Source organism: Notamacropus eugenii, chromosome 5, assembly GCF_028372415.1.
Source record: "Notamacropus eugenii isolate mMacEug1 chromosome 5, mMacEug1.pri_v2, whole genome shotgun sequence".
In the NCBI taxonomy this organism is placed as follows: domain Eukaryota; kingdom Metazoa; phylum Chordata; class Mammalia; order Diprotodontia; family Macropodidae; genus Notamacropus; species Notamacropus eugenii.
Window position 1 is genome coordinate 79,957,076 of NC_092876.1, and position 25,072 is coordinate 79,982,147.

Below are 25,072 nucleotides of genomic sequence, written 5' to 3' on the forward strand. Positions count from 1 at the left end.
TAGATACCATCTGCACTGGCCATGCCCTACAAAACTCTGGAAAAGAACTAAGGTCACCACTGAGATCTGGAAGGAAGAAATCAGAAATAAGCCTGAGGCCCCAAGGTAGGTTTGACAAGTTGCAAGTTTTACATAAACTAAAACCCACCTGTCCTTGTCTCCAATTTTCCTGACACCCATATTGTGATATTGTGTGACTACTGTATTTTTTAGGAAGAATACTTTTTAAGAGAAAGATGCCACACTGGAAAGCAGACTGCTGACTGTTGAGATTTCAGGACAGCTGGAACATACCCAGAAAGCATTTCTATCGTTCCCAGACAGCTGAAATTCCCACAAAAGGATTCAGCAAAAGACAGATGCTTTCTCTCAGTGTTGGGGAGGCCAGGGTTTTAAATCTCAGCAACTCAACTGCATCTTGTAAACATATATTCAATACCTGCTGTATACAGACCACTATGCTGAGTAGTGAGGGACCTACAAAATTTAGATAAGATTTTGTCTCTGACTTTATGGAGTTCACATACTCCATAAATCCTAGTAGAGGGATAGTAGCAGCAGCAGCAATAGTACATCATCTCATTGATTCTCATAAAAAATGCTATGAGGCAGGTAATGCAGGAATTATTAGATCCATTTTACAAATGAAGCCCTAAGAAGCCAAGTGGCCTATAGTTATAAAACTAGGAAGCATCAGAAATTGCCATGTGAAGTTCTTGGGGGAAAAAAGAGGAAGAGAACCACTGAAAGCTTCATTGAACAGGTGGTATTCACTTTGTACTTTAAAGATTGGGTAGAAATTTAACAAGTAAATAAGGCAGAAGGAATATAATCCAGACTTAAGGAACAATGTGAAGAAATGTGGAAAAAGCAGGGCACGTTCAGGGGTCAAGAAAAGAGCACTCTAATTTGGCTAAAAAGTAAATAGAAAGGAGAAGTGGATGATAAGGCTAAAAAGGTGTTCTTCCTTCATTTTGAAGAGGATGAAGGACATCACAAGAGTGTCTTGACTTGTGCATAAATTGAATTTAAAGTGAAGCAGAGTCACACAAAGCAGTCACCTTCACTCCCTCTTCCAGATTCCAGTGGCAAGACAAAAATCAAGACTGGCAATGGCCTGGGATTCAGTGGATGACCTTCAATATTTAACAATGTCTTCAATGTCTAACTAAGCTCTAAGTGCTTCATGGCAACCATTGGAAAAAATTGTTCTCACCCATCCATTCTTCAGGGGAAAGTACTGACATGCTTGGGGTAAATATCCTCCTAACTCACTGGTGGGTTGGAGGCCTGTTGGTTATCCTCAACCTGGTTTAGCCCATCTGCTGAGACATGGTTTTACTGGGGTGTGGCCACAAACTGGAAAGGTAAAATGGTACTAGATTACAGAGAGCCTCAAATACTGGACTAACATGTCTGAACTTTATTCAATCAGCAATGAAAATTCCAAGCTGAAGATAACATGACTAGAGCAATGGCTAAGTAAAATGAATTTGGCAATGTATGGAGAATGGCTCAGAGACTGAGGAAAAGAATAGAGGCAAAAAGCTCTTAGGAGTCTTTCAGTAAAGGTAGGAAAAAGCTAGCAGTGAAGCTTTAAGGAGAAGCTCCATGAATAAGACTAGGGAAAAAGCAAATAAAGACACATGTATCTCCCCTTTTCACTCACCTTCACCCCACAGAAAACAGCAAATCATTCATATATTTATAGAATACAACTAGGTCATGTGAAAAACACTTTAAAAAGTTAAAAGCATTTTCACCATGAAATGAGGGAACTTGATCAGTATTATAACTCTAAGTTATACTCCCCTTCTTACTGGACTCAAGGACAGTCTTTTCAGAAGCAACATGATTTTTTCTATAATCTATAAATACAGTGATGGGAGCTAACTGGTTTCTTGGACTATCGATATGTCACAGTTCCCTTCTAGGTAACCCTATTTTCCCATCTAACAGAGATACAACTACCCAGATTGTTAGAAAGTCCTGTTTAACTCACTAAGGTGACAGCTTCATTACCAGCATGGTATAGCTTTTGTGTGAAGCTAATGTCATATACAGACTGAGCAGTCAAGAGACTGCTGGGTTTAAGTTCCTACTCTGCTACAAAATACTCTAAGGTCCTTTCTGGTTCAAAATTCCATAACCTTACCATATGATCCTCCCTATTAGTCCTGTGCCCTAGAGCAAGATATTTTACTCCCACCAAGTCTCTGAATGATGGAGGTAACATCTCTTGTACTACCTCAATCTCAAGGCTGCTTGGAGATAATGTGCATAAAGTGTCCTGAAATCATAATGCTCTAAAGATAATCTGGATATTGTAATTAACATGACAAGAAGCTACTGAATTTAAGCATCAATTACACTCACCCACATGAGATCACTAGGTACAACCACTACAGAGGGTAATGAATCTCCCCATTGTCCATCAATTCTGGTAATAGTAATTTAACAAAGACTCTGGGAGAGTGACTGATATTTATAATGCATTCATCTGTAGAAGGACTTGAAGGCACACAGCTAACTTGTAGAGCCATAGTTCTACCTACTATATTGCATCCTAGTCTTGCTCTGCCTACTTGGGGCTCCAGTCTCTTTTTCTTGCTATCTTCCCGAAGAGTTGCCAGTATCAAACATGAGATGCCATTGTTAAACTCAGGACTCATCTATGATTCTTGTTCAGCAAGATAAGCATTGTCAGTCACTGACTTTCCAAGCTGCCATTGCAAGCAATAAAAATAGCTCCCATTTCTATCAGCAGAACCAGATAACAGGACACTTTCACCACACACCTGTGTCAAAGAGTTTTTTTTAACTTTATGGACAGAGAAACTGAGGGTCAGAAAAGGAAAGTAACATGTCCAGGGTCATCTAGCAAACACTTGACTGAACTTGACCTGAGGTCTTCTGACTCTGTTCAAGGCTACTTTCTACTATTCACGTCTTACTTCTCCCAGGAAAGCACCCATATGAAAAGGACTGATTCTCTCTGGTCAGCTGTCATTCCAGCAATAGTCTAACATCCTGCTTTTCCAGGAATGAGTTACAACTTCTCTGCCATCTTCCTACACAGAGGGAATCAGTTGATTCTGACCCTTTCCAATCTCTCAGAATAAATATTTTGCAGCCTTGACCTCTATTATAAGTAATCAAAAAATCTGAGAAGCCTGATTCTGCTCACCCGTAAGAGGCCAGAAAGGACAGCATTTCCATATCCTAATCAGAAGCAGGGAGGAACTACCTTCTCTCTACCCCCATGTCTGAAATATACTTATCATGTAAACTTTCCTCTGCCTGGAGACAGCTCATTCTACAGCCAAGGCCAAAAATGATTTTTCTTATTAGTCATAAGTCTTGTTGATAGTCCCTCTGCCCACAGGAAATACAGAAATAGTTTGGAAGTTTCCTGTAGTTCTTATCAACAGCTCCAATAAGGTAGACTATCTTGGGGGCAGAAGCAAGAATGGGGGACGAGGGGCAAGGGTATCACAGGTGAATGCTGCTTGTTTCCAGCTATCTCTGCCCACTTGGTAACCACAATAAAACAAAAGCTGAAAACCTAAGGGAGCCACACCACCTCAGAGAGTAGAGGTTTCCTTGAAAAGTCTATTTGAGAATCCAAACTGGCATTTGGTGTTCCATTCTGAGAATTTCCTAAATCCCCTTCCCCCATGGACAGTTCTACACATCTTGCTCCCGTGCAGGGACAACAGAAACTATGGACACAACACAGTGAGTTCTCAGTTCCTTTCCGTGCCAACTGGAGAGAAAAAAAATACACATAGATAGATTTCTTTGCTTGGACAAAGTGAATTAGCACTTATTAATCAAAATGAAAAGCCATGTGACTTTGGGCAAGTCCCTTCCCCTCACTGGATCTCAGCTTCCTCATCTGTAAAATGAAGGAGTGAAACAGATGGCTTCCCAAGTCTTCATAGATCTTAAAAATGTCCATGATTTTATGATTTTTGACTTCTCCTTGAAACCAATGTATGATGGACCAAACCTTAAGGGGCTGAACCTTATACCGCAGTTATACTTCTGAGACACAGGGGAAGCTTGTTTCCAAGTAGTCTCACACTGGGCAGAGGGTGTATACCACAGAGACATGTGGTGAGAGCTGGGAAGGAAAAAATAAGAGAGAAGCTGACACAAAGAGAGTAAGAAGAGTAGGAAGGAAGTACTGAATCTAGACAGAGAAAGACGTAGGCTGACAGAGGGGTGCCCCTGGAATGAGGGAAGTCTGAATGAAAAAAAAGAATAAGAAATGCAAACAAGCCAGGGAAGGAACATTGGAGCTAAAGGAGAAATAAAAGAGAGAAACAAAAGAGGTGAGGGGAGAGGGGAACTCTGAAAATGAAAGACAAGACACATAAAAAGGCCTCACAGGGAATTAAGTTATGAAAGAAAAACACAACAGAATCTGAATTTTGGTGTGCTTCTAGGCGTTCCACAATTCAGCTTCTCCTTTCCCTCCCACCCCTCCATGCTGTCCCATATGAAAGTTACTCATCAGGGGAAGGAGCTCAGAAGGCAATGGTCAGCTAAGAAGCATAACAATTTAGTAACAATCCTTTATGGATCAGTTCCCTAAGCGTAGGTCTCCTGGCAAGAAGCACATCAGGGCTACATCTTGAAACAATCAGAGGTCACATCCTGATACCCCCCACATTGGTTGACAGTGTTCATGGCCCAGATTCAGCTCTGAGGATCAGCATCTCTCCACAAGATCATGTGTACAGGGACTGTTCTATTTTCCTAGGGAGATAGATGCCTTCAGATTTTTCTCACCACTTTCTATTTAGGGAATCAGGTCAAGAGTGCCTCTCCCAATGCCCAGTTCAGCTGGTTCTGCCTGTCCTCATGGGGGTCCTCTCCCATTTTCCATTCCTCTTGTCTTCAGACCAGGGTACTGCCACAAGCCCTCCCCCAAACAAAATTATGATCTGTGGGTAGGTCCCTTATTACTAGAAAGATTCCCTTCCCTGCTAAAAGCAGTTCAACTATCCACTCAAAAGACATTGGGCTTCTGAGATCAATTGTCACATAAAGAATGTCCTTTCCTTTATCTCTGACTACCTCTAGGTTCAACCTCTTTAAAATTGAAAAGCCACAGGTCCAACCCCCTTAAAGAGGACCACATCTGGAGTCAGGAATTCATGGTATATGCTTGTTTCAGATACAGTCTAGTCTGTGCTAAAAGCTCATCCTGGGACAGCTGCTCTGGACAGACTTCACAAAGAAGAGAAGGAAAGACAAGTCAAAACAGCCCCCAAAGCTGTCTTTGCATAAAGGAGAAGCAAAGCACTATTAATTCTCTCCTCCTTCTATCAGTTTGTCCCTCCCAGCAGTGCTTGAGCTGCAAAACCTTCCCAGGTCTCCCCAAAGCTGGGTTCTGACTATAGCCTTCCTACAGCAGCTTAAGTAACAAGGAAAGAGAGGAAAGAAGGCCTCAATCAAACCTCTTTTCTCTTGGCAAACAAAAGGCCTTGCTGTCTACACAAAACAGAGTAGTTATTCTTAACACCAACCAAAGATTCTTTGGCAGAAAAAGAAATATGAAAATGTTAGGCTTGTGGGAATAGCCCATGCTCCAACTATCTGTGCCCTCTCAGCGAACTCAGCCCACTGAAAGACAAACAGAGCAAGCCCCACAGCCCTGCAAATCTTGCTTTCTGACAGAAAGGCTGGCCTTGTCAATCCAGCTGGACTGCTGGATCTGGAGAAGGACAAAGAAGGGGAACCTGAGAGGGGAATATGGAACTTCTCACTCTCTCTCTCACACACACACACACACACACACAACACACACATACAACACACACTGATAGATCAAATCTGGCCAGTGAGAAGACCACAAAGGATTGACAGCAAATGAAAGATTAACCCCTTCCATGCTATTCTTGGCTTAAGCGCCTCTTACTGTTAGTCAAGAATTTGGAGTTTGAATTCCTTCCCAAGTGACCTAGTAATCAGACTGTTCCAAATAACTTACCCCCTCAGCATAGGATTAGAGAAGCGCTTAGACCCCTGAACTTTCCAAAAGGAGAGAGAAGGGCGGGTGCGAAGAAGATTGAGCTATTTTGCAAAATGACAGAGTCAATAAAATTTTTTAAAGAGACTATCTGTGGGGAATCAGCTCTGGGCTGCTTTCCCAGAAAGATCAACATCTTCTAAACCCAAGTATCCCAGAAAAAGGATTATAACCCACTCCTGATGGCCCTTCTTCCATCCTGTACTCTTCAGCCAATGAATGTTTCTGAAGGGGCACTAGATGGCATATTCTTTCACCAACACTAATGCAATTCCTATGTTTACCACAGGCCTTTGAACCTAAGAACTGCATAAGCTGTTTGAGGGATTCCTTCTTCATTCTGAGGATGCCTAAATCCATCCAGAAAAGTTCATACCAAAGAAATGAGGGGCTACTTCACTTACTGAGCAGATGTACCTTTTTCTGGTTTGAGGACTCTGGCCGAGTTCAAGAAGCCACTACAGTGAAAAGTTCTAGATCAAAGCATAATATGATCTGAATTCACATCAAGCAGCTAAGTGACACAGTGAAGGCCTAGAATCAGAAAGATCTGAAGTCAAATCCAGCCTCAGATATTTCCTAGTTGTGTGACCCTGGGCAAGTCACTTAACCCCATTTGCTGAAGTTTCTCATCTGTAAAATGAACTGGGGAAGGATATGAGAAACAATTCCAGCATCTCTGCCAAGAAAATCCCAAGAAAAGGGGTCACAAAGAGTCAGACACAACTGGAAATGAATGAACACATGAAGTAATGATGCACGTGTAGCTTAGGCTTCTGAATCATCTCTGACCAACCCTGAAAAATCCCCATCTTGTTAGCACACATTCCCAAATAGCACTCAGAACCTAAGGGTGGAAGAGGCATAGGCATGCCTAACCTGAGCTCAACCCAAAGTCAAGTTTCAAAAGTTTCATTCCCAGTCTCCAGAGTCAGTTCCTGCCCCCACCCATGCCCTGAGGGGCAGAAGCAGCAAAGAATTTTAGAATTAGAAAAAGAAAATCTTTAAAGCTACTCCCTCTCAGCTCTGAAAATAAGATCTGCTTCAGAAAAGTTCAACTCTCCTTTCTAATAACAACATAAACAAAATGTATAAATTATTTTAATACTTGCAAAGTGCTGTTTAAAAATACATTACTCATTGAAGTCGCACAATAACGCAGTGAGGTTCTTGTTTAGTCATTTTTCAGTCCTGTCCATTTGGGGTTTTCTGGGCACAGATACTGGAGTGCTTTGCTATTTTCTTCTCCAGCTCATTTTACAGATGAGGAAATTGAGGCAAACAGGGTTAAGTGACTTGCCCAGGGTCACACAGCTAGTAAGTATCTGAGGCCAGATCTGAACTCAGGAAGGCAACTCTTCCTAACTTCCAGTTGAGCACTTCACTTTACCAGGAATTTCTGGTATGAGAACTCCCCCAAGAGATGATCAAATCTTTGACTTAGCAGACAAATTCTAGGGAGTTGCCTGATACTCAACAAGGTTAAATAACTTTCCTATGGTCACCTAGCTAGTGTCAGATGTAGAATTTAAATCCGGGTCTTCCTGACTTGAGAAGTACATAATTCTATCTACTACACCATTCAGATACCATCAGCTAAAAGAAATTATCAACATATTCTAAGTAGGCCCTCAGAAGCCCAGACTCTCTCACCATGGAGTCTGACAGGTTCACAGGGCCACTATATTCTTCCAAGATCAAGGGCAAGTAATACTATCCTAAGAGTCAAAGCTGGAAGGGGTCTTGGCAATTATCTAGTCCAACTTTCTTATTTAAGGAAATGGAGTCCCAGGGAAGTTGAGTGACTTGTCCAAAAGCACACAGGTCATGATTGGCAGAGCTAGCTTTCAAACCTAGCCTCTGAATCCAAAATTCAGGGTTCTTTCCAGAAAAGCACACTTCTTCAGTGACTGTGAGCCCTGAAGGTCTTTCTTGAAAACATAGACGCTGAGAAGTAATAATGCTCCTATAGCTGACACAGCACATAAAGTTGCCCCAAAGATGCAAAAGGAATGTAGCAAGCCAGCCCCCAAACCCCAGGCACAGGCTGGATCCCTCCCCACAAGTGCCTATAATCAGGAAGATAAGTTACTTAGGATCATTAGGCGCCAGAGCAGCAGGTGTGTGCAATGACAAGAGAAGGGAGAACCCTTTCTCTTTAGTGCAGTTTTCTAATCCCAGTTAGAAAGCACACCCTTGAGTAAAAATGCCATCTGTCTCACTAACTCCAGAAGATCCCACGAGCAAATTAACTCTTTCTTTGCTGGGATGACACATCTCCCTTGCACACTGTTAAATGTCCCTGAATCAATCCCTTCCTTCCTTTGCTAATCATTTCACTGGTGCTTCATTCCTTCAAGTGTGTCCAGTCTAGTGCTCCCATTCATTAAAAAAAAAAAAAATTGACTGGAGGGGAAGGAGTATGTTAGTGAACAAAGTTGCGTAGCAAGGGTAGGGCCATATAAACCCTAGACAAAGTGGTTTAGACTTGAAGCACTAGGCTATGGGGAACTTTTGAAGTCTTTCTAGAATAAGGGAGTGATAAACAAAACAACTGCAAGGAGGAGAAGGAGAAAGGGTGACAGGAGACGAGGGAAGGATGGAGGGAGTGCATAAGCTTGGATAGGAACAGATGAAATGGAGAAAAGGGACAAGTCAGAAATATTTTAAAGAAGAGTAAGACTGAATAAGAATTGGGTAAAGTGGAGACCAGGTTATGAAGGGTTTTGAATGTCAAACAGAGCATTCTGTATTTGATCCTAAAGGAATTAGAAGCCACTGGAGTTTACTGAAGTAAGGGGATGACATGGTTGGATGTGTCCTTTGGGGAAATTCCCTTTAGTGGCTGAATGGAGGATGGATTGGGAGAGACTTGAGGCAAGCAGATCTACCAATAGGTTATTAAAAGTCTGGGGTGATGAGGTCCTACACAGGGTGAAATTAGTAAAGGGAGAGAAACGGCAGTATACAAAAAATTGATAGGCCTTGGCAAAAGATTGGATTGAGGCACGGGAGAGTAAGAGACTATGAAGAGTCTTAGGATGACTCCTAGGTTGTGAGCCTGAGGGACTGGGAAGATAGTGTTGCTCTATACAATAAAAGGGATGGCTCCTCCCAGGTTTCCTGCATGGAAATCTGGAAGAAGAGTGGCATCATTGACAAAATGGAAAAGAAAAATTGATTTTGATGTAGGAATGAAGAAATGAGTTCCATTCTGGAAATGCTGGTTTCAAGGTGACATCAATTGGAAATAACCTGCAGTGAAAATACAGGAATGGAGACTAGGTAAGAGATGACAGGGTTGGAGGATATATGTTTAGGAATCATCTGCCCAGAGAGAACTGACGCAATGATCTCCCTGAATGAGAAAAACACAGGGACAAGGAAAGAACCTAAGGCAAACAACCACAAATGGAAATGGAAGTAAGAGAGACAAGCAAAGGAGACAGGTAGTAAGAAAGACAACAGGAAAACCAAAAGAAGAGAGAAGTTCAAAGAGAAGGGGGTGTAGTCAATGTCATATGTTATAGAAGTGTTCAAAGCCACAACACCAAATATAAATGGTTAGGGCTCTCTGAATCCTGTCCAAAGAAAGGCACAGAATGAACTAACAGAGCAACCCAGAGTATTTCTGAGAACCAATGGTCCCACCATAGTTTGGATGAGCTTTCTACTATCATCCTTCCTCCTATACACACACATATTTTTATCACTGGCAGACACCTTAGGCAGCTGTGTTCAGCTGTTGTATGGGCCCCATGCTAAAGTTTAGTACATGACCAGTTCCCAAGAAACAATTACTCAGTATTGCTTAACCAACACAAAGAACTAGGGTCAACCTGAGCAATTGGTAGTAGAACTTAGGTTTGCTCTCCCCAACATAATTCAGTCTGATGACCTCCTACCTCAGCATCCTGAAACACAACCATGTCTTTTAAAGGATTCCTTTTACCTACTACATCCCCTTTTCTTTAGCCCTCTGTACCACAGTAAAAGCTAACAATTTAAGAGTAGCTTTAAGACTCTTAAGTACTTAAGACTTTTAAGTATTTTTAAGATTCCCATATTTAAGACCCCTACTAATGTTTTGGCTCTACATAATGTGGATGAGGACTTCTGCTCTAAGGACCAATGGCAAGAATGAATTCATTCTCATGGAGTGGGATAGTTTTCAGGGCCTGAGATAAAGCCATTTTCTAAAACAGAAAACTTTATGCTAGATCTAGAGAGAAGAGTGAATAGGTACTTCTCTTGAACAAGACAAAACAGACTGTGAAGCAATCAGTGCTCATTCACAGTGACTGCCTCCAACTGGTGCCATAGCAGCAGCTCTGTAACTTTGGGTTTGAGATCTCACAGTCTAGATTCTAATTCATTCAAAAGGAAGTATGGCAGGCACCTCAGCAGTAGAAAAGCTAAGGACCTGAAGGCAGAAAACCTAGATGCAATCTCTACTTTCACCACCTACTAGCACAGTGACTCTGAACAAGTCACTTCACCTCTAGAGTTTCAATCTCCTTATCTGTAAATTGGAAAAACAGATACTGACTTGCCTCCTTTATAGAACTGCTATGAGGATTAAATGAAAGAATGGAGACAAAGGACTTTACAAATGTAAAATACTATATAAAAATCAAGTGACAGCATCCTTATCATTGTTACTTGCTTGAGGGGCCCAAGATGAAAAAACTAGAATTTTATATGGCAATATAAACTTCTGGGGGGAAAGGCATGTTATGTATTCAGTTCTAATGGTCAAGTTTATGCCAACAAAGGCCTTCTTTCTTGCCTAGTCTAACCTATAGCCTTTCTTCTCTTTTCCCCTCCCCCATTCCTTATCCCCAGACAAACTAAGCTGGAAAAGGCAGCCTAAAGCAGGAGCAGTTGAAAACTAGAAAAGCTACTCAACTAACCAAAACAAGCAAAATATTTACTTCAGACCTACTACATGCCTGGCATCTTAAAAGGAAATCACAAGCTAAACTTCCCACACATGTAGGCCTATATAATGGAGAGAATCATCTCATTATAGTAAGTTTGCTTAAGGGCTTTGGGAGAGAGAAAGGCAGAAAGTTCCCACTGAGGAGTTTGCCATCTTGTCTGTGACTCAAGAAAACATCCACTATCCTATGTGCTAGAAAGAGTTTCTACTGACTGTTCCCCATCCCCCACCAAAACTCCAGACATCAAGATGTAGAGCTAACTTTCAAATAGCTTTGCCTACCAAATAGCTAGGTACCTATCACAGGGCCTGCTTTATGGTGTATAAAACTTCCTAACAATCACAACTGATCGATCAAAAATAAAATAAGCTGCTTCAAGAAGTTCTCCATCACTGTAGGCCTTCAAGTAGAAGCCATTTGAATATTTTTTAGGGATTGTTATAGATTGCACCTATGACTTGGGGAGAAATTGGACCAGATGGCCTCTAACATCCCTTCCTGATCTGAAATTCTGAAAGTTTATGATGCTCTCTGAATTCTCAGTTCAGACCAACTGAGCAAAAGCATTTACACAATACACATAGTTCTACTATAAGTTCTCCTATTATGCCTCATCCTAGTATAGTAGTGACACCAGGCTCTCTGTGGATGTGCCAGCAGAGTTCAAACTCTAGCAGGGTTTGGAAAGGGCTGCTGTCTGTCTTCTGAGGACTAATCTAATTAAGTTCAGAAAAGTTCATCACTATGAGAAGTGAATGAATCTTTTAAGTCATAAAAACTCATCAAGACAATCTAATAAGACAAATAGCTGCAACTTACATCACAGAAGTACATACAATGATAAAATCATCACATGAATATCATTCATAGGCTACTATAATAATCACAGCAGCTCATGTTTCCACTTTAAGGTTCACAAAGCACTTTTCTTCACAACAACCCCATAAGGTAGAAACTACAAGTATTTTTATATCCATTTTTCAGCTGAGGAAACTGAGAGGGAGGGGAAGTGAGACATGCTCAGGATCACAAAGCTAATAAACATTAGAAACAAGATGCAAACTCAGTTATTCTACCAGTGCTTTGCTATCATATTTACATGTTGGCTATCAAAAGCACATCCTCAGCCTGCATCACTTCCTCCAGAGGCTGATATCCCTTTGTGATGAAGGATGACTTCCTGCAGGCAAATGCTCTATTAGGTACAGAAAAATCTGGCCTAACCTAAAAAGATTTCTAGTTATTTCAACTTTCACGTGGCTCCAATTCAACTTCAGCACTAGACAGAGAAAGCAGAAAAGGAAAATGTCATTAAAGATGTGGGACCAGGCTAGATTTTGCTTTCATTTTGCCATGTGTCCTTGTATAGGTCACAACCTCTACGAAGTTTCCCAGGCTGCATAAGGGGCATCATATCATCCTCCTCTTGCCCACTATAAGAGAAGGAGATCAGAATTTGGGAAGACAAATTAGAACATGTAAAATCTTGGGGCTTCAGAGTAAAATGAGTCAGTGATGTGATGAATCTGCTGACTAAGTGAGATTCATGTCAGCATTCCCAAGATTAAATTAACTAAGTAATTAAAAAAAAAAATTTGGACCAGGTAACAGCAAACTAGCTTGACCATAGGATTGTCCCTACAGGGGTGGATCCATAGTTGTCTCCATGGAATCCGAGGTGAGGAAAAATAATAATAATACAATTATTAATTAATGATATAATATTATAAGATATTTGCAAACTTAAAGCACTACAGAACAGCTATTATTGTTGTTGTTGGTATTATTATCAAATATTAGAACGGAGATTGAAATCCACATCCTCTGATTCTAGGAGGCATTAGTTCAGTATTTCCTCTTCACTCCTTCACTCCCTCCAAAAAGATTTGTATGCAAATGAAACTAAGTTAAAATTACAATCAAGAGAAAGGCTTAAAAATACAAAACAAAAACCCAAAGGCCAACAGGTTGAGAAAAGAATGGATAAGAGGTGGAAGAAGCAGTCTGTGTCTTAGGGTTAGGGTTAGGAGTCATGGCCCTGGTAAATAAAAATTTGGATATGGTCTATCACAACTATATATGGATATGGTCCACTCTATCCTCTCTAAAGCAGATCTCTTGTATTCCAGCAATTCAGTCACTACTCAAACCACTGCTGGAATTACTCTTTGGAACTGCCACCAGAGCACATTCTTTTGCATCTCCACAGCAGCAGTAAATCTCTGTCCTTTGAGGGTGAATTTCCATTTTGTAAATAGTCAAAAGTCATTTGGAGAATAAGGAAGACAGTAATGCTAGAATTTTTAGAGAGGGAAAGTCATCTTATCAATCAATCAATCAACAAGCATTTAAGAAGTGCTAACTATGTATCCAACATTCTACTAAGCCCTGGGGATACAAAGAAAAAGGGAAAATAGCTCCTGCCCCCAAAGACAAGTCATACATAAATACAAACAGACAAGATATATACAAAGTAGATACAAAGTAATCACTTAGAAGCTGGTGGGAGGGGATGGTGGAGGTGAGAAAGATTTCTTCTGCAAAAGGTGGCACTTGATATATCTTAAAGGAAGCTAGTGACTCTAAGAGGTACAAGTGAGAAGCAAGTCAATTCCAGGCATGGGGAGACAACCAGGGCAAATGTACTGAGACGAGAGACAGAGTACTGTATGAGGAACAACAAGCTGATCAGCAAGAATGGAACATAGAATGTGGGAAGAGAAGGAATATGTATATAAGATGGGGAAGAGAGGAATAAGCCAGATAAAGAACTTTAAATGCCAAAATGGGAAGTTCATATTTCTGTTACTTTAGGAAAATCACTGGTTTTGGGGAAAAAAATAATAAAGTGGTATGGAAGATGGACTGAAGTGGGGAGAGACTTACAGGAAAAGATCAATTAGGAGGCTTCTGCAAAAGATGACACTGATTGAACTATGGTAGTGGCTATGAGTGGAGAGATAGGGGCATATTCAACAGAGATTGTTGAAAAAGAAACAAGAAACTGGAGAGCAGGTTGGATATGTGAGGCAGGAATGAGGAATCAAAGATGACAACGTGACTGCAAAGGATGTTGGTACCTTTGATGGTAGTAAGGAAGTTTGTAAAAGGAGTAAGTTTTTGGGGGAAACAATGAATTGTTTTGGACCTACTGAACTTGCAGTTCCAAGAGGAAGTCCAATTTAACATGTCCAGTCAGTCAATAAGCATTTATTAAGCAACACTGTGAGAAGGGTTGGGGATACGAAAAAAAGCGAAGGACAGTCCTTGCCCTCAAAAGCTCTCAATTTAATGAGGGAGGAAACAAGTAAATAAATATGCACAAACAAGCTATATGTACAAAAGTTAAAAGGAAATAAGTAACAGAATTAAGATAGCTTGGGAAAAGCTTCCTTTAAAAAATGCAATTGGGGCGGCGAGAACAAAGTTAAAAAAGTATGAAGCAGAGAACAAAAAAACTTACAATGAAGCAAAGAAAAGATGGACAACTCTCAACACTGTGTAGTATTTATCATATAGGCTTTCTTGAAATGAAAATTTATTGTTACATAATCCTCCCTTATGTTGCGCTATGCACATGACAAGCTTTTTTTCCTCTTTCTTACTTTGAATTTAAGTTCCAATATATAAGTTTATGATATGTTTTTGTTTCTTTTCTGGCAGATAGGTGGTGATTGGTGGTGCCCTAGACAATAATAGAGAAGTTTGTAAGGGGAAAGGCTTTAAGGAGAAACATAATGAGTTCAGTTTTGCACATGTTGAGTTTAAGATGTCTACTGGATATCCAGTTAAAAATGTCTGTAAGGCAGGTGGAGATTAGAGATTGGAGGTCTGCAAAGAGGTTGGGGCAGGACAGGCAGATTTGAGAATTGCCATCATAGAGATAGTAATTAAGTCCAGCTGAGGGGGTTCACCCTAGGTAGTTAAACTCTACAGTAAGATACCAAAAATAGTTATTGGTACTAAATTGGAAACAACAGCATATTTCTGGTATATTCTCAATCTGAGCAGGATTTAGAATGACGTAGATTCACAGGTCTGATACCTCTAATTGAATAAGAAATATTGCTGGTTTAGGAAAAAGGTGGTATTACGGACATCAGTGGCCCAAAAAAATATCCTTTAAGAATGAGCTAGGGACTACAATGGAGGATACCTAAAGGACACCTTTTCCCCCAATACTGACTTCACTGAGGTCCAAAAATCCCCCATACCCTGCCAGAGGAAATACAATGAACAAAGGCTACCCAAGTTCAGGAATCTGCTCCATAATCTACTTGATCCCAGAAAACAGATTACTGGAAAACAGCAGCCCAAAACAAACAAACAAAAAACAGTTAGCAAATAGTAAAAGAGCCTGCCCTAGGGCAAGCCCTGCCCCAGGGCAAACCCTGCTCCAGGGCAAACCCTGCTCCAGGGTCATTATCTGAATCATCCTCCCAGGCCAGCCAAATCTTGGGTGTAGCTAGGCAGCAAGCCTTCCAGATGGTGAGGAGAGCCCAATACCAGCTGGACTAGTCTAGGGGGTAATCCCTTGGGGTGAATATACTGTAGAAAAGGCAAATGTAGTCTTCTAGTCCAGGAGAAGCAGCTTGGAGCCCACAGACAGCACTTTTAAGAGCATGCACCCTGAGAGGGTGACAAAAACCACCAGAAATCCTGGTGTGTGCTCTTATCTAGTTCCCATACCTCTCCTATCACAACTGATCCTAACTTTAGAATGTTTAAATGATCATCTCAAGAGAAAACACAAATTGAGAACTCAAGACAACAGAAGCTTCCTCGTGCTCGCAGCCCTAGCACCTGTCCTACAGAGACATGAAATTAAACCAGGAGGTAGCAAGATACCCTACAGTGCACAGAATGATGGTCAGGGGGGTCTGAGTTTAAATCTTCCCTCAGACACCTACTAACTGTGTAATCCTGGGCAAGTCATTGTAAGCTCTGCTTCCATTTCCTCACATGGAAAATGGGAGTGATGACAGCACCCAAATGCCAGGGTTGTGTTGAGATTCAAAGGTGAAACCTTAAAATGTCATATAATGTTAGCTATTATTATTATAGTTATTATTATGAGCAAATGAATAGAGTTGTGGCTGTCCTGCCAGAATGTGACCTGCTCAAGTTCATTCTGATTGTAAGAAACTATACTAAGACTTGAATGGAGGATTCACTATGATCAAAGGGAGCCTCTACTAGGACCTTATAGGGGAGGCCAAGGCAAGCCCAGCACCATGTTATTAATACCTTTAAGGCAAAGTTCTAAGATTTCCCTGGGCATTCACAACCATTCTATAAACTGGATTTGGAGCTAGAAGACCTAAGGTCAAAGTCCAGTACATCTGCCACACATTGCTTATGAAACTTTTGGTAAGTCACAACCCTGTAGGTTCTCAGTTTCCTAAGAGGTCTGTCTGAGATGACTTCTAATGTTTCTTTCAACTCTAAATATGTAATACAATGACAAAGATCCAGTTAAGGCTAGAAGCACTCCCATACAATATCTTCCTAAGTACATATGAGAAGGCTCAGTGTAAGACAAAGTGCACTTAGTCTTTGTCCCATGATTTGGGACCCCCTGACCCGTACAGACTGTCACCCTATAGTAGTGGCTGTGGAAGGGTTGTCAAAAAACTTTAAAAGTTAGATTCTATACTAGGAAAGAGCAACAAGTTTTTGCAAAAGATGATTTCTATGTAATCCATTTGGCCAGGCCTAATGACCAGAAGTCCTCACCCTTTCCAGGGTCCAGTTTGAAAGCTCTAAGTCCCTGAAGCATAAAGTCAAAGGTCATTTATTTCCTCTTTTTGATCCCCCACCAGCTTGACACAGTGCCTGGCACATAGTTAAGTACCATAATACACGTTTACTGATCCATCCATTGGCCATGGCTTCGTGGGAAAAAAGAGGATGAGATTCTGAATCGAAATAACACTATAAAGGAAGTTTAAAGACAATCCTCTCCCCTCCAGACCACCTGGTACTTAACTCCTGAGATAAACAGGATAAAAGGAAGATGAAGGTAAACTCTCTGAGTCCTGAGAATTGGCTCACTGCCAAATCCAATTCAGTAGAGGGGTCATAACCACCCTAAGATTACCTGATGGTCAAAGCCCTGACCTTGGTTATATAAAGTACCCACAAGGAGAGTTGTACCCTTCAGAATTTTCAACGAACAAAAAAGTAACTCAGCCTCTTCTGGCCAGCTCCCACCTGTTATGTATGCCACCTTAAGAAAACTCTAGTACCTTTCAACAAAAGGGAGAAAGGCCTAGAAGAATTAAGGGGAGAAAGCTTGTCAAGGAGAACCCTGGGATTTCTGCTCCAGGTCTCTTCTTCCCATCAGGGGAGCAGGCAGGTTAATTAGGTTTGGCACCACGGAAAAACCCCAAAGGGTAATCCTGCAACCAGGCTTATTAGCACAGGGGAGAGAGGGCTCCTGCTGCTGAGTAGGCAGTATGCCCAGCAAAACAGAAGGGATCCTTTGTAGATAGGAAATGTAGAAAGAAAAAGAAACCCTTGTCTGAACCATGGGTAAGTCCTAACCTTCCCCAGAAATCTACACCTATCCCCAACATGGACCAGAATCATGGCTTGAGAGGCCTCCAGGCCTTCAATCTCACTTCCACCCACTTTGTTTTCTAAGACTAGTCAGAGGAACCTAGGCCTGAAATACATACTTTCCCAAGTTGGTACAAGCAATAGTGAATGTTCCCTTCCCTTGCCCACCTCCTTCAAAGGTTCATATACCCTTTGTGCAAAACTTCCTTCAACATTGAGGTAGTCTGAATCTGTCTCTCTCCCCCCCATGCACGTGTGTTCATGTGTGTCTATCTCTGACTGTCTCTCAATAAACATACATTCTGGGGACAGTTCTGTGCCCAGAATCTTAATAGATGCAAGAGATCTGGCTCCCTTACCATCCCTGGCAAGAGGAAATAAACCAAGAGGTAAAGTGGGGGTGTGGGGGGTGGGGGGAAGTGGGAAGCTTTCATTCATTTTCAGTCTAGATAAACCCCTGGCTCCCATAAAGAACTCTGTTCTACTCACTTAGGCAGAACACATTCTTCTCATCTATGGTCAGTGCACGGTTTGCCAAGGAAGCAAAGAAAAGATTTCTCCCTCTCTAACTTTAAAAAAAAAAAATCTTTCAGAGTCTTTGTTTTGTTCTTTCTCCAGGTGCTCTCATCACTGCTAGCCATTCCTTTCTGGTGGGCTCCTCTCTCTCTGAACCACTGAACACAGACAGCCACTGAAAAGCTACACCCTTTGGTGAAAGAGGCTGCAGGGCCCACCAGGGATCACAAGATTTTACAACTGGAATTACCTGAAATGTCATCTAAATCAAAACCCCTCATTTTACACCTAATGAAATGGAGACCCCAAGAGATAAAATGACTTGTTTGCCCTGAGTCAAATCACTCCAAAAGGGCAAAATTAAGATTTAAAAGCAAGTCTTTCTACTCTCATCCAGCATTCTTTTGACAGAACCACAGGGTTTGGCAGTGTCAAAGGAACAGAGCTCCCAAGAACCTGCCATGTTCCTCAAAGTCAAACCAAATCCAAGGAATGGGAAGCGCTTACTCCAATGGGATTCAGTCTTCCTGTTCTCTCCACTGCACACATTCTATCATTATCTCTATATCTTCTATGCAATCAGCTAGACACATACACTGTACGAGCAGCTCAGACACAGGGCAGGAAACCCAAGCCCCCCAACGCTGCCAGGAACTGGACCTAATCCAAGGGTTCCCAACATCCCTGATCTGCCATAAGAATGAGAGCAAAGGTTCAGAGACTCAATACCTCTCAAGTTGTTGAGACCCTCCAGGAACTTCTGGTACTTGGCAGCGTTCATTCCCTGCAGGACTACCTTGCCTCAGCAGCAAAAAGTAAGCACCATGGTTCAGTGACAGCTGAGGCAAGAGCCAGGGAGCTAGCAACAATCCAACTCCAGATCCTCGTCTCTGCTACTCCGTAGCCTCCAGGAACTGGACTTTGAACACACTTACTAGTGACGTCACCAGGAGAGCTTCATTGCATTACAGTCCTTTGTGTGTCCTCATTTGCTGCAGTGAACGGAAATACCTCCCTGGTTGAGGCCACCCCCCCCCCCCCCCTTTGTGCAAATGAGCCACAACAGCTACTGCCTATCACATAGCACCTTCCCTCTCCAGACCCCAGCCCAAGCCTCCCTCCGTTGAGCGAAGTGATTGCTAGCTTCCCTGGCCCGGCTCAGGACTGACCCACTGACACAAACAAACATGCAAAAAAAAAAAAAAATGCTGATAAAGCCACAAATCTGGGTGTTCTCAGATCTTCTCTCCCCCTCCCACAGACCATGATCATAGTTGGGACATTACCATAAGCCTGGAGCTGCTCAGCAAACAACAGGCAATGAAAATAGTTTAACAACAACAACAAAAAGCCCCGTGCCTGGGAGACAAGAAACAGGAATTCTAGTTCTTGATCCCCTTAACTAGATCCAGTGGGTGACACTTAAAAGAGTCCCCTTCCTTTCTCACAGCCCCAATTTCACCCTTCTATAAAATAAAAGGGTTGTATGAGATCACTTTGGGAGTCCTCTCCAGCTTTAGAACACTGAAATTTCAGTTAGAAAGCAAGTTTCCACAAGCCAAATAATTCTGAACTCTCTCTGAATCTTGGTTTCCTCCTATATAAAAAGAGACTCATAACAACCTATCTTATAAAACTTAATTGGGAAAGTACTTTACAAACCTTTAAAGTACACAGAAATGTGAATGTGAGCTATTACTATTAAACTTGAACCTTTTCACCGCAGATAGAGATGTACCCATTTTACAGAGGACATGATGACAGAGATCTTTCCTGATCCTCTGATTATAAGCACTCTCTCCTTTCTGAAGTTACTTTGTATTTATTTTCTTGCTGACACAGTGTATCCACCCAGTAGAAGGTAAGCCATTTGAGGACCCAGATTGTGTCACTGTTCGTCTTTGCACAGTATTCCCAATGCTGATCAAGCCTTAGACATAGTAGGGGCTCAACAAATGTTTGCTGAATATAAATGAAGGTAGGCACCCACCCACACACTTAGTTTCTCCCTGGACAGCCTCCAGCTCTTTGAGGCCAAGGTTCCCTCCATTGAGTTTGCTATGGAGATATTTCAGAGCTATTCTACTTCAATGGTCTCACCAGAAATCCAAGCACTCCCAGAAAAGGGAAAAAACAAAAAACAAAGAGTTGGAAACCAATGCCTAAGGCCTTTTTCAGCCTTAAATCTAGTATCTAATAGCTCCATGGTGACAGGTTCCTAGGAGAGATAGGCTCCCAGAAATGAGGATGAAAAACCACTTAGAATTTCTAGAGCAACATGGCTGTAGCTCACAGCAATCATACACCTGCGTTGCCACATTCATCCTAAATTACAAAAGCTAAAAACTGTGCTAAGATTTGTGGGACACTGTACTTGAAAGAGCAAATACAAACTCCTTTTAACAGAAAAACAGCCATAGAGGGATTAGGGTCACTGGAGAGTACCTCAGAAATCATAATCTCTTCATTTTATAGCTGGAAAAACTAAAACCCAACAGCAAATGACTTGTTCAGAGTTGCACATTTAGTAAGTAAATGAAGAGAGATTTAAATCTTAATCTCTTGATTCCATATCCAGTATCCCTCCCACAACACAAACTGACATTTTCACCATTTCTAGCCTCTGTTCCTATTACTCTCCTTGATACACTTCATTATCTAGCCCAACCAAACTATCCTCTGGTTCCCCAAACCAGCCAACCCTGTTCTCTCTTGCTTCTGTAACTTTATTTACTGTGTCCCCTCTCTGGAATGCCATCTTTTTCTTTCAAACTCCTACCTATATCCCTTAGCGCCCAATTCAAATGACACCTTGTTCAAGAATCTTTTCCTGAGATCCTTCTCTATCACATAAAACTTTATTTGCAATTCACTGATTCATTTGCAATCCATTAGTGTGCATCTGCATCTGTGTTTTATTCTTATATTGACCTGTAATACCCATGAAGGCAGGGAACCAGGTCTCACCTAAAATTCCTTCAGCACTGGTCCTGTTAAGTGGCTTGCCCATTATCACACATCATCAGTGAATGAATTTTAAAAACAAGTCAGCAGTATGAGATATAGCATGGTTTCACATACAATCTTCTTTTTGTGTTCTGCTATGTATATGGAAACGCTCTTTTTGTGTGCATTAATTTTCAATAGCCTCTTAACTAGCCTCCCTTCACACTGTCCAATTAATCTTCCAAACACAGATCTAATCATTTCTCTCCCTGTCCCCACTGTTTGACAAACCCAAACTCCTTAACCAGCATATGAAGTCCTCCAAAATCTTCATCCAACTTCCCTATTCTGCCTTTTCATTTACTGCTTTCCCTCTTCATATCATCTATATTTCAGTCAAACTGGACACTTAGAATTGTAGGATTCAGATGATCTTCAAGGGCCCTTTCAGTTCTATGTCTAACCTCTAGATTTACAGGAGAAAATGAGGTCCAGAGAAGTTAAATGTTTTATTCAGAATCATACTGATGCCCATTCCTCTCCCTACTTGCCAAAAGCAATCTTTGTGAGAAGCAGCATGATATAATGGATAGAGTGCTAGACATGGAACCAGGAAGGATTGTGTTCAAATCCTTTGGTATTTATAAAGAATTAACTTAACCTGTCTGGTCATCATTTTTTCATCTGAAAATGGAAGTATTATCTATAGTACTTACCTAAAAGGATGAAATAATATACCTAAAGTGCTGCACAAACTTTAAGGTGCTATATTAATATTATGAATTTCTCTCCTCTCAAATCTCTTAACAATACTTTGCCTCCTCTGCATTAATCACATTATATTTTTGGGTGCCTTTGTCATTTGTTGTTGTTGTTAAGGACAAATGACATCATGGGGTGATGTCTTGACTTGCACATGAATTGGATTTAAGAGAGGCAAAGTTGCATAAGTCATCAACCTCACTCTCTTTTCCGGAATCATTTAAGTCCATTGGCAAGACAGACGTCAAGAGAACTGGTGACAGCCAATGACTATGGCATTTCGATGTCTGACCAAAGTCTCAGCACTGCTTCAGCTGCCTTCATGACCGCTGGAACAAATTGTTCTCAATTGCCCGTTCTACCTGGGGAAGTCTTCCCATGCTTGGGGTAGATACCCCCATAACTCTCCAATGGGTTTGATGCCTTCCGGTTACCCTAAATTTGATTTGGCCCATATGCTGAGACAGTTTTACAGAGTTGTGGCCACTGCCCATGCTACAGCTTCTTGAAGCCACAGGTAAAAGCTGGGTGACAGGTGGACAGCAAAGGTGAATGAGCAGCCCTGAAGAGGGCTTGGTAGGCCCTCACACCAGAGGTATTAGTCCTCCCTGAACATCCCATTGTCATTTGTAAGCTCAAGGGTAAGGGCGATGGCTTATGCATTTGTGTATTCCACTGTAGAATAGGCTAGCACAGGAAATTGCACATGGTAGGCACCTAAAGGTTTTCTTTCTTGAACACATTAATCAACATTTCTTAAATAAAAAAAAAAAAGACCACAATAAAGCCCAGACTAAACTCCCCAATTAGGCTCCCTACTCTAAAACAGCTTGTGTTTGAGATCAGACATGGCACACAAATGAGAAAGACTGAAGAGTTCTTACAAAATAACATATAATACTCTCTGTATTATTATGTATTACCATTACTAGGTCTATAACTCAAAGAGATCAAAGAAAGACCCCACGTACAAAAAATACTTATATGTAGCTCTTTTTAAAGTGCCTAAGAACTGGAAACTGAAGGGGAGAATACTGGGGAATGACTGAAAAAATTATACAAATGTATATAAATGTAATGCCACACTATCATAAAAAATATTGAAAGGGATAGTTTTCAGGAAAAAAACATGAGAGGCCTAGTAGGAATTGAAGCAAAGTGCATAAAGTAGAACCAGGATAACAATTTATACAAAAACAACAATGATATAAAGACAAACTCTAAAAGCCTGTTAACAACTCTCATCAATGCAACAACCAACCATGATTCTAGAAGACTGATGATGAAGGTATGCATCCCCTGATAGAGAAGGGATGCAATCAAGATGTAGAATAAGATATACATTTTTGGACATGGCCAATGTGGGAATTTGTTTTGCTTGATTATGTATAATTGTTACAAAATTTTTGCATTTTTTTTTCCAATTGGGGAAGGAGTGGGAAGAAGAGACAATAAATGCTCACTAGTTGAAAATTAAATGAAATTTTTAAAAATGACAGGTAAGTTTAGAAGCACTAATACAATTGAAAGAGTTGGGAACACTGAGTTCTAGTCCCTAATCTGTTATTCCAATCTGATCTGTCCACCTACCTGAGGGAAATCACTACTAAATCTCAGGTGTCCCATCTGTACAATAAGGGGGTTGACCCACATGATTTCTAATGCCATTTCCAACCCTTCCTAGTTATCAAATCAAAATAGACCTCACTTCCTCACATTTTCCTCTTACGATCTCAGTTCAAGAGCTATCTTCTACATTAATTATTTCCTGAACCCCCAGTTGCTAATAAAGTTTCTTCCAATAATACATATATTTACTTATGTACATTTTGTATCCCCTCATCAGATTACAAGCTCCTCAAGGACAGGGTATTTTTTCACTTAAGTCTTTGTAACCCTAACACCTAGCATTAGTACAGTGCCTAGTACACAGTACAGTAGGCACTTATTGTCTATTGACTGATAGTGTAAACTATCAAATTGACAAGAGATTCTACATACAAAGTGCTTTAGAAATCTTAAAAGAGTTACATGAATGTTGGCTATTATTTTATCTGGGTCTTTAATGCCAAGCAAAGGAAACTGTTGCCTAATTGTCTACTGTGCCACAGGAATCTCAAACTCAATGTGCCCAAAACAGAGCTCATTATTTTTCCCCCTAAAAGTCATCCTTGCCCCAAACTTCCCTATTACAGGAGAGGGCACCATTTTTCTAGTTACGCAGGTGCACAAACTCATCCTCATCCTCAACTCTTCACTCTCATTCAACCCACATATCTACTAAATCTACTCCCATGTCACTTATATATGGCCCCTTCTCTCATTTATACAGCCATGACCCTAATCCAGACCTTCATTACCTCTCACCTGGACAACTGTAATAGCTTCCTTTTTAGCTTCCCCCATCTTGTCTCTCTCCTATCCATTTCTCCACAAAGCCACCAAACTGAATTTTTTTAAGCGCCAAGTCTGATCATTCCACCCCTCTCCAAACATAGTAAACTATAAAGGCTCCCTATAACTTCCAGGATCAGATATAATACACACCTTGGTATGGCATTAAAAGCTCATCACTTGGCCCCTTACTATATTACAAATTACTCTCCTCCACCCACTCGGCAATCCAACAATAATGGCCTACTAGCTGTCCCACACGCCCAATGTTCCATTTCTCATTGTTTTCCAGGTCTAAAAAACACTCACTATCTCATCACCTTCATTTCTTGGAATCCTTAGTTTTCTTCAAAATTCAACTCAAGCAGCACCTCCCTGATCTTTCTAACTCCTACTCCAGCTGCTATTTTATTTCTTCCCAAAACTTTGACCTCATATTCATTTTGTACCTTTAGGGCAGCAGCTCTGTTTCACTTTGGACTAAGAATCCCCTGTGTTTTGCATAATGCCTGGCACATACTAAGTGCTAAATCAATCAACAAGCAGTTATTAAGTGCCTACTATGTGTCACACAATGTGCTAAACCCTGGGAATACGAATGCAATAAATGAAATAATCTCTATTTGCAAGAAGCTTATGCTTGATTCACTGATTGAGATCTTATTTATATTGTACTTTGTATAACTGGAATATAAGCTTCCTAAACAGGGGGCTTATCTTGTACTTCTCTTGTGTCTTCTATGGCATCAAGCACAGTGCTTGGTTAAATAATGACTAATCCCTGTTTAAGGGCAAATGCTCAAACCCTGACCTTACTACTGCTACCTTCAACAAGTCATTTTATTATTTTAGACTTATGTTTTCTAATCTGCAAAACTGGAAAGTTGGACCAGATGATGTAAGGTCCCCT

At 41.0% G+C, this 25,072-nt stretch overlaps 1 protein-coding gene across 12 annotated transcripts in view; it reads right to left on the reverse strand.

Moving 5' to 3' along the window:
- The window catches only part of MACF1 (microtubule actin crosslinking factor 1), a 398,300-nt gene that overhangs the window by 289,063 nt on the left and 84,165 nt on the right, over nt 1-25,072 (reverse strand). The window contains exon 1 of one of the 12 annotated variants that reach the window (XM_072609955.1): nt 18,790-18,955. The exons of the other annotated variants lie outside the window; for them this stretch is intronic. Within the exon in view, the coding sequence (XP_072466056.1) occupies nt 18,790-18,841 (52 nt within the window). The 5' untranslated portion in view covers nt 18,842-18,955. Of the gene's footprint in view, nt 1-18,789; nt 18,956-25,072 lie in introns of those variants that run through there. 12 annotated transcript variants of the gene reach the window in all.